General features: G+C 36.1%; 1 protein-coding gene across 2 annotated transcripts in view; it reads left to right on the forward strand.

Moving 5' to 3' along the window:
- Positions 1-9,130, forward strand: part of LOC137286187 (uncharacterized) — a 30,290-nt gene extending 21,160 nt beyond the window's left edge. For both annotated transcript variants that reach the window (XM_067817895.1, XM_067817894.1), the window contains exon 4: positions 701-9,130. In XM_067817895.1, the coding sequence (XP_067673996.1) occupies positions 701-1,006 (306 nt within the window). In that variant the 3' untranslated portion in view covers positions 1,007-9,130. The remainder of the gene's footprint in view (positions 1-700) is intronic.
- The last annotated feature ends 2,250 nt before the right edge of the window (positions 9,131-11,380 follow it).

Genomic DNA, 11,380 nt, shown 5'->3' on the forward strand with positions numbered 1-11,380 from the left:
TCATTTGGTCACTGTGACCAATTGTTGATTATTTCAATTAAATGGAGCACCACTTTTAGATACTAATAATGTCATGATATATTTTATGTAAAAGTGTCCTTTGTATCTCAAAGTGAAAATTTATCTCAAATTTGAAAAGTGACAATAATGAAACAAATAAGGTATGAATCTGAGAAAATGAATTTTAGCTTTCAATGCTTAATATGATTTACAAAATATGTTCCTTTCACTGTCACATTATGAGACATGCGAGGTCTGCTCAACAGCTGTGTCTGCTTTAAGGCATTGATTTTTGCTCAGCAAGAATGATGTGGCTTACTGAGCTTGAATATTTACTACTAACAGTCCTTATGCCATATGTTGGTCCCCGTCAACTGAATGTACATCTGAGTGTATTGGATTGGTGATGAAAAAAATCACTTAAGTGTAACATATTTTCCTACTTTATGATTAAATTGAAAGTCAGATGTTATGTAAATGTTTGTAGATATCTATATGCTTTGATTTCCTGTAATATTGTTCATACATTTTTGCGCTGATGTCATCATGTTTTAATATTGTCTTAATTTCATTTTGGTATTGTACATAAGATGTAAAACAATTAATTCATGATACTACTATTGAAATGTACCTCCTTTTAAATACTGAAATTGTAATCCTTGATATATCTATGATTTATATGATTCGGTTTTATTTTCAGGGGCGTGTGAAGCTTGATGTGGGCGGCCATGTTTACACGACATCCTTGCTGACCTTGACCCGTGATGCTGAGTCCATGTTGGCGGCTATGTTCAGTGGACGCCATGAGATACGCGTGGAGCAGGATGGCACAGTGTTTATTGACCGTGACGGCACACACTTTCGCCACATCCTCAACTATTTGCGAGACGGTGGAGTGACGGTTGATTCCTTGCCCAGGAGCAGACAGGTCCTGAAGGAACTCCGCAATGAAGCTGTGTATTACCAGCTGCATGGCCTAGTGCAGCAAATAGAGAAATTTCTCTAACTATTCCATCTTGCCTTCTCAATACAATCCAAATGCTTACACCAGAAATTACCCTGGTTTGACATCACAGACCTATGTCTTGACAGCCAAAGATATCAGATTCATCCTGTAGCAGCAATGCAATGAACACACAACACTGCCAAAGTTTACATATTCAGGTTGGAGTGAGCAGCAGAAATTGGGAAAGTTCAGATATTGTAAAACATTTGTGAAATTGTTCATAACTAAATTACTTTTCAGAAACATGATGTAAGAAAATTATGTTCAAGCTAAAGGACTCTGTAAGCACACTGGACCCTAGGATAGTTCATACAGTATGGTTACCTTTTTTCTGCTTTGAGCATACCCTGGCGCCCATTACTATGCTCTGTTGGTGTTTGGTGGAGGTATTTTAGAGTGTATTGTTCATTCTACTTAACATGCCAATATTTACAAATTTGATTTCTGGAAATTAGAAATCATTGTGAAGAAGCACAATTTTTGTCTCGTGTTTCTCATGGAAAACAAATCGTTTGTGTTAGTTTGGGGCCATTTTAATTACAGCGATCATGATTAACAATATGGAAAAAATGTAGGGTTTACTAAACTGAATAATATTTTGTAATGCTACCTATTGATGTATACACTACAGGGATGAAACTATGAATGTTTGCTCATAATGACATACATGTTTTGAGGCTACATCAAGACAGATTTGCAGAGAAAATAATCAAACCTTAACAATCATGTTTTATTTATCATATCAATTTGTTTGTTAATTACCCATGTGGAAATAATTGAGATTGATAATCTTGTATTACTCTTGATATATAGTCTTTGTAAATCAAACATCCTCAAATAATCGCATGAAGAAGATAATTTGTAAACAGACTTATGAGACTGTTTAATGCATTTGTTGAAATACAGACAGTTTCAATCTTAGAAAAAATGTACATTTAATCCTGTGTAATTTAATGCCTTTCATTAAACATTGATACCCAATATACTGCTAGTAGGTATATTTTATAAGCATAGTGAAGCTAATTTATGGTGTCCCATGTTTCAAAAGAAGCCAAGAATCACCTAGCATTTACAGTGTTAGAAAGTGTTATATATATAATCAGTATGTCTTTCGATTCAATTCTTGTTCTATACCTCGTATATGATTGTGATACCTTGTTGTATAATCAATTAAAATATATATTATTCATATATATCTATAAAATTATTTTACCTACCAGCTTTTATCTAATGGTCTTTGAGTGCAATGGAAATGGCTATGTTTCATTTATTCAACACTGTTGACTCACTAGGAGCTTTTTGTTGACAGTGTATGATGTCAATGTAGACAAAGGTCGCATGTCCAAGGGGTCATGGTTTTAGGGTCATATGTGTATTGAACAAGGCCTGTAAAGGCGAGTTTGAGTCAGTCAGTATTATATGTTTTGAATGCACATTTCAGATTCTTCAAAGAATATTTCGAGTTTTGATGAAATTGTAGTTTCTGGAATTTAACCATTGTTATTTTAATTATTTCATAATGAATTGCATTAGGCCAAGTGTTTGGAATATAATTGTTGATCATAACATTTTAATGTCTGGAATATGGTATTCTAGTTTGCCCTTTTCTCACTGAAATCATGATTGATTGATTCTTAAACATATCCATATTTTTTCTTAATTATAAGAATTTGACTAATTTTTTTTTTCAACTCGTGTATGATCATAAGTTATTAGAATTGAATATTTTTTATAATCAGTGATTTATGAAGAATAGTTTTCACCTTAAGATATGTTTGTGAAAAATATTGCAATGGTTAGTGTGATGTTTTCATAGAGTGGAATGTCTCAGTACCAAACCTTTAGTACTAGTAGCCATAAACTTTGAAAGACACAGTAGTCACACATATTTCACAAAAAAAAAAAAAAATTAATGTCAAAAATATACACCCAGAAGATAGTACCACATCAATACATGTAATGTAAACTTTCCACTTTCCACGCGCTTAACTAACAGTATGAAACCTAGTCACTACTATACAAAACACTGTTTGCCAATGCTTGTATATGATAAATATGACATCATTCACAATATTACCCACATATATACTATTTTCTGCTCACCTACATTATAACCATTTTCCAATGTAAGCCTGGTAGGTGTAGCTATTTATTATAACATGTTATATCTACTTGTGATGTTATAAAGTAGAACCAATGATCCTTTATTTTTGTGATATTTACCTAGTGCTGACCAATTTGCTCCTGTGTATGTTATAATATACAAGATCTACTATGATGTGCTGGCTTTATAGTGAGAGTGGTTTGTATTGTACGTCACATAAGACTGGAAAGTGGGACTCAGGAACCGGATTTTAAATCACAATCACTAACCTAGAAATTCACCGTCAGATATGCTCACATCTCTCATATTATATCATGTGGAAATCCCACAATATTTTGGGAGACATTCTTGAAAAAACTGCTTGTTCTTACATTTTTTTCACTGTCCAATTCGGCCATGTTTAATCCTCTTCATGTTTTCCCGTAATTTCATTTTCATTGATGGTTATGTGATGATAATACATAACATGTGAAATAATTCTGCTTGGATGTATTTAGAAATTAATCATGCTAGACTTTGACTTGAAAAGGAGAGTTAAATGAAAATGCTTTTTGAGCTGTTGCATTTCTTACATGTTTGTTTTCTTACAAGAAATGTCTAAATAGATCACTAATCTGTATTGTGAAATTCCCTGATAATGTTTTGCACAAATCTGTGAGTAATTTTCTCTCTGTAAGAGAGGCCTTCTATCTTATCTCTTAGTAACACGATTGGAGTGAGTGGACATTATACACTATCATTCAAGCATTACACAACTTAAGTATTGTACCAGTTAATATTTACGGTTGTTCCTAGTGAAATGTGCAGTTTTCTAACCTTTTCAGAGCACATAGATTTGAAATATGGATGTAACTTAATTAACGTTCACCATTTACACTTTTCGTCAGATTATGAGTACTCGGAGTTAGCTCCCTTAGATTATGATCGCATGTGTCGTTGCCGAAGTGTTTCATGTAAGAACTAGGGGTGTAATTGTCTATATGATGCTCATGGAATTTACACAGTACAAGAATCAATATACCATTCTGTATTTGTCATTTAAAAATTGTTTTGTAGGATCAAATGTACATGTCACCTAGCATGTTCTGTAGACTGTATTTGCTGTAAAAAGACCCTTCTGTTCTTCTTACCTCCTAGAAAACAAACCTGTGCATCATTTTGATGACAGACTAAATTTACACAATAACAATAGCCTGTATTCTATGTGAGAGACTGAATTTAGTTTTATGCCACATTAAGCAGACTTTATCACAGCAACGGACACCTATTCTGTGTACATTACACATTTTCTTGCTGAGAAAAAAGCTGATTGGAAGGGTTATATGATTGTTTAGAAACTTTCACCGAATTGTTTTTATCTTCGTCAGTGTTTGAAATGAAGCTGGTCTACTGCTGGATTATTAACAACAAACTCTGCAGTGGATGGGTACCCGGTGGTACACATGTATAAGAATGTGACTGTTAACTTTCTAGCACCTCACAGCCAGCTTGGGTTAATCAGGTAATAATGTTAGCACCTTGAAGTGCATGAAAACAGGGACTTCACGATTCATTTTTATTATGATTATCATTTATATTATGGTGTCATTGAGTGTCCACACTGACAGTATACTATGTAATTTAAGTGGTTTTTTTTACAGCAAATGTGGTATTCATGTTTATTGTAGGTGACACTATCTATCCGTAGAAGTAAGAAATTTTATGCTGCTTTCTGTATGGTAACATTAGTAAATTCCTTTTGAATTAGCATCAGATCTTGACATATGTAGTATACATTTCAAAGTTTATAACAACATGTCATGAATAGTAGAAACTGACATTAGAATCAGTATGTAGTTAAGGTCTGTGAAATCTGTATGGTACTACATATTGTATGGTAAAGTCAGTATTGTCTTAGGAATCCTACCTTTTCTCATGTTTATTGTTACACCCCTAGCCGGAAACCAAAAGAAGTGGAATCAACACGCTACAAGTTTTGTCTCAACAATTCCTCAAGCATGCTATTGGTGTCAGTAAATTATATGTAATTGTGAAAATGTCAAATAATCCCAAAACTGACGAATATTACGGTTTTGCCGCTCGGCTTGGAGTTTGAAAGGCCACCAATTAAAGTGCACCAGTTAGAAAGATAATGTGAACACAGTGAGCTTATTTGTAGGTAGGATTCAGATGCTGAATTATAATGAACTGAAGTTGCTGTGCACTGAATATTATGAAGTTTAGAATTGGCTGTGGTTGGTGATCCTTCCTGTGAATTAATTTAATGTTTAAACAAAGAGAAGTCTCAGTAGGTACTTCCGTTCCCTAGTGAACATTTTTAAAATCAGGTTTTTTGGGTTTGGATATTTATGGTTATAAGCGCTTATATTTATCATCAATATAAGTATATGACTGTTAAACAATAACGTCCCAGCAGCGTAGTCAATGCAATATTTTCATCATGCATATCAATCACAACTTATATGCATCAGCATTTTGTAGGATCTGGTTTTGCATATGAAACAATGTATGGTGGTGATCTAGTTATTTTCAAAAATTTGAATGCTTCAGTTATGATTTAACCTTGTCAGACATAATATATAAATAAGGCCTTGGTCGTAACTCTATGGTACAGTTATCTCCCTTTGTTACAAAATGTTACAGTTATTGATATTTACTAGGTATTGACTTTGTTGTGATCCTGTTGATTTTAATTTGTTACGAACCTCCTGCAATGCAATAAGCAAGGAGATGCTGGCTCTCTGCTAAGTGATAAGCTATAAGTAATTGTTCAGTGGTATTAGGCACACCAGATGGACCTGATCAGGACCTGATGGATGGACCTGATTAATAACAAAAGTTATTCCCCAGTCATTATGAATCACAAATATCGGGATCCAGGTCAGATTATTTCAACTGTGGAGACAAAATATTGGATTAGAATCATTTTACAAATTTCCATGAAAAGAGAATTTATGAAAGAATACACAATCTAACAATTCCAATCTACAGGAGCAGTTATGTGTATGTACTTCATCGTATGATGATGTTTTATGAAAACTGATTTCATTTGCTGCTGGTTGGTAAATTTTATTATTATGAAAAAGCTATAATTGGTATATTTATAATTTCTGTTGAATTTATTTTTTACCCAGTGTTGTGAAATTGTTCTCATCAGCAGTTGGGAATAATGTACTGAGCACCTCAGCAGCATTCTACATTTCTCTGTGTGCCTTGCTTGAGAACGAAAATGCCATACAAGGCCCTAATTACATTATTTTTACTATGAATCATGAAAGTATCATTTTCTTATATTTTTGTAATTTTTGTTGAACTAGCATCTGCCTTGTGAAATTGGAAAAGGGTAGCCATGGATAAGAAAATTATAAAAATAAAACATGTTTTAGTTGAATTCTTTTCTCATCTACATATCTGTTATAACCAAAGACAGTTATGTTGCAGAATACGTGTTAACTTCGTTTAGTCAGTTTTCAAAACAGATTCATATTTTGTGTCTTCAAAGTTTTTTTCTGACCAGGATCCTTGTTTTGTGACTGAGATTAATCAAACACAAATGTTGGCCAACAATATGATCTCTTGTCGTCCTCAATACAACCCATGTTTATTGATTACACTTTTGTGTTACCTCATTCCATAACAGACCAGTCTGATATGCAGAACATTTCTGTGAAGAACAGAGTCCTAAGCACATGTGAAAACTTAACAGTGCTGGAAACAGGCTTCAGCTGGTTCAACTTGACTTAAGTGAATATTTCTTGTACATTATGTAATTCAAACCTTGAGTAATTCCCAGAACATTTTGATTTTCTGAAAAACAGACACTATTTGAGGTAAATTGAGAGCAATAATGGTACATTTACACTGGCAATTTAATGACAATTTCTTTGATATCTAGTAATGACTGAAGGTACACTGTATTGTGTTCACAGCATGTCAGACTGGTCTTGTGTGCTCTTCATGTAGTTCATATACACACATTTGACGGTATGCATAATTCCACTTCATGGGACATCCTAGCTGCATGTTTGCTCAATATTATGCAGATTTTACTCAGGTCATGTAAAGGTATTCTTCTTCTGCACATCGGAAGGATGCAAGGAGGTTGCATTGCATCAGTTTGCTGTTACTGTTGCTGCTCCTGGTCCATTCCTGTAACACAGACCAGACACCTGTCAGACTCCCCACCCCAGATGCTGGCATCCTACTGTAAACAAGAAGTGTATCCTGTGGGCAAACATTTAATATTCGGTCACAAAAGCTGGAGGATGAGTTAACAAAGCAAACATATCAGGGATGGTGATTCAAGGAGTAATAACTTATGCTCAGTTGGTGTGTCAGGACTCTAATAAATAATGCAGCTGTGCAAAGTGTTGATGCATTTGCCTCATATAAAAATTTTGTGGATTTCCAAAGTATGAAAGCGTGTTTCTCTAGAAGTATTAATGCGGTGCATTTCCTACCGGAATTTCTGAATAATTTATAAATTTGTAAATTGCTGTAGTGGTAAGCCTGCAGCTTACAGAACATTCTCATTACCACTACACTCAACTTGTGAAGGGCTGTGAGACGTAGCATTCTTCTATAAATTTGGACATAACATTGGAATCAGTTTTGTGTCACGGAGAGATAGAAAAATCATTCAAAAATGGAGTAATGTATTTATTATCATGAGCTATCCAGTTCAGTAATGTTGACCATATCTGGTTTCCGGGACATTAATAATCACTATTTATAACTTTTTCATATTCTTGGAAATGTATTTCTCAATATTTCTACATCAGTCACCAGGTCACTGAGACCTAACAAATCCGGGTTATTAATACCTGTCAGGAGGCAGATCAACAGTTTTGAAAGTTGTTTGGCACACCCATAAACAAACAGGGGGAACCACCTCTCACTTATCTCACCTGCTTGTGTCCTTCCCTGTGCAGTAATCGTGTAGGTTTTGCTTGTAGACAATGTTGATTGTAGTATGTACCCATCATTGTCCTCCTCTAACCGTCCCCTAGCATATACTCCCAATTATTTTTACGCCTTTTCCAGATCAGTAAGATACTGATAGCTATTCTTGATATATTTTTCAGAATGTAATTAGGTGTTTTTTGACGTGATAGAAAGATTTATGAAAATAGAACTTTACAGATGTAGTTTGAATAAATGTTTATTTACATAATATTTTCAAATTTTATCTTGTACCAAACTGATACTTTTTTCTCTATATCGCTAAATAGTATGATAATATTGTCTTCCCTTTCCTCGCAGCCTTCTAAATATTGAGGGTGACAAATCTATTGGGTACTTTTGCATGACCTAGATGGGCAGGAGTGGTTATCATATGCACAACAGATATACACGTTTTACTTCCTTATCAGGGGAACTTGAGTAGCCGAATGGTTCGTGCATATACCTGCCTTGCTTAAGGATGGGTTTGATTCCATACAAAGTGCACTCTTGTGGCCACCCTTGAGTGCCCCTGATGGAAGTTTTGAAAATATAATAGACAATCACCAGGTGTCTTTAGTGATAGAGTGAGATTTGGTTATAAGGGCCTGTTCAAACTTGATTGGTAGTGGTGAAGATGATGATACCTTCTAACACCATAGAAAGTGAAAATGTCCCCCTCCACCTTCACCTTCCCAGAACAAAATGGATGACCCACATTAAAATTATCATCTCTCCCCACTGGCCATAAATTGTGAATGGTCCCAAAAGTGGATTGCATGAAAGTTTAAGAAAGAAAACATATCAGAGATTAAAGTTTGAATTTTAAAATTGTATACTTTGTGACAGATTTTGCGTTATGGAAACTGACATTACATTACTTTAGGATAGGACAAGCATTCAGAGCTTCCATCACCATGAAAATGCTTGTATGTCTGTTGTATTTATGCTAGCTGTCTCTTTCTCAGAAGGATAGCATGTGTATGTATGTGTATGTATACACGCATATGTCTTTTAAATTGGTTGAATGTGCACCCTTTATAATTTTTGTAGAATAAACAAATGCTATATACCGCTGATCAAGTGTCCTGTTTTCTTTGTCCGTGGTGTTTTTAAAATGAAGATTTCAGTGTAGTAGTAAAACGGTCCAACATGTACAATGAGAAACTGGCTCTTTCAGTTGTACACACGACGTGTACAAGTATTTGATCATTGTAGAATTATTCTTGAGAGTCTAAACACCACCCTGCCTTGAGAACACCAACGCGAGAATACCAAGTCTGTCATCTAACCCACCCAGCCACCATAGCTTCACCATGGTTTCACCTACTGTTGACTGAATGAAGTTTACGTGACGTGAACTGTTCTCTTCACATCGTGGTCATACTCAGCGTATGAAGGCAGTGTAGAAGACGTGGAGTGTAATATTCTTCAATATTCTATACTGACCAAACCATAAACACAGGCTTTTTTGCATATCTGCGTGAAGTCATGTAAAATGGTGTGCTCAGGCACTATGGTCTAACTGTGTGGAATTCATGTGAACTGAACCTTTTCTCATCATCGCGTAATCTACCGTACAGGCCCTGAAATAACGTTTAGAAATATGTGGCACTTGATCATGTTGTAGGAATCCTTTTTTTGAAATGTAAAATAAGATCGTTTCAAATTCTTGATGTTAGTTCGTCAATGGTGCTGCTGGTTCCATTGTCTTTTTAGCATAGAATTCTCGAGATGTTAACTGCTGTATCCCTGCTTCGTTGGCCATCTCGACCTTGTTACAGGCACCGTGGTCTCTCTGTATGGCACTGACGGACTGACTCAACCCAGCTTCGAACACTACGGACCCGACTGTCATAAAGGCTCAAGGGTCAACAGATATGGAAGTCACGGCCCGACTCGACCCTATTCCAGGCACCAAGGAATACAGACATAGAAGTCACGACCCGACTCGATCCTTTTCCAGGCACCAAGGAATACAGACATGGAAGTCACGACCCGACTCGACCCTATTCCAGACACCAATGTCTACTCTACAGACATGGAAGTCACGACCCGACTCGACCCTATTCCAGGCACCAAGGTCTACAGACATGGAATTCACGGCCCGACTCGACCCTATTCCAGGTACAAAGGTGTACAGTTGGGGCGCACAGACCCAGTTCGGGCACACAGACCCCGTTCGGGCACACATGAGTTAGGAATTTCAATTCGAACAAAACATGTAAACTGTATTTGATTTTGACAGGAAGCACATATAAGCCTGGTCTGTTCAAAGCATGTCCCTACTTGTAACAACTGCAGTGGATCTGGCTGTTATATGTTTTCAAGTGTATCTTTACTGCTGGTAAATATCAGCTCGGATGCGGCCATACAGCTATAATTTACCTTAATCTTTAATTTCAATTGTCAAGCAATCTCTCGACTACCATAAAGACTTCCTTTCCACATGGCCAGTTTCCTCGCCTACAGCACAATATAAACAAGTGAATACATGACTGTTTTGAACTGCACGATCCCTTTTGTCAACCCGGATGTGCAGACAGGTTGTTTTTGACGTGAACATTTGATATACATGAGTGCTTTTGTGTCGTGAGAAATGTTTACCTGTTATTTGACATTCCCGGACATGTGAAATTTATGTGATGGTGTTTAGGTCAACTAATCTTAGGAGTGAGTTTGATAACGCATGGTCCAACAATAAGTGATGACGGTTAGAACTGATGTTCAGTAATCCATGCTTGTCGTAAGATCAGGGATCCGGTGGTCAGACTTGGTGGACACGTCATCGGTTCCCGGTTACGCAGATCGATGCTCATGCTCTCGATCTCTGGATAGTCTGATCCAGACTCGATTATTTACAGACCGCTGTCATATAGCTGGAATATTGCTGAGTGCGACGTAAAACTAAACTCACTCACTCACTCTCTTCCAGTCCAGCGGGGCACAACACATAAACAAATAGTTCACTCGTCTTAACATGCGATATATTTAAACGGGGTCTTCCTACTTGTTGTTACTGTGGATTTTGCAATTAATTTCATTCTTTTTTTTTATTCGGAATTAAGATCAGATGAAAGCGAAGTTGTTCGGGCGGTGTATACATAATACATGTGGTGCAATAAATATATCATCACAACGTCTGTAAAATGTAGGACATGTGTTGTAAATACTGAATCGCCTCAAATAGTGGGACATACTGAGGGAGCAACACTGGTATATATATTTTTAGATGGCCACGGTTACTAAACAAACACAGAGGGGATCAACGGTTTGTCCTCTGCTGGGCATGTAGCTAGGACGTCACCATTGAAATGTACAGAGTTGTC

This window comes from Haliotis asinina, chromosome 6 (assembly GCF_037392515.1).
Source record: "Haliotis asinina isolate JCU_RB_2024 chromosome 6, JCU_Hal_asi_v2, whole genome shotgun sequence".
Lineage (NCBI taxonomy): Eukaryota > Metazoa > Mollusca > Gastropoda > Lepetellida > Haliotidae > Haliotis > Haliotis asinina.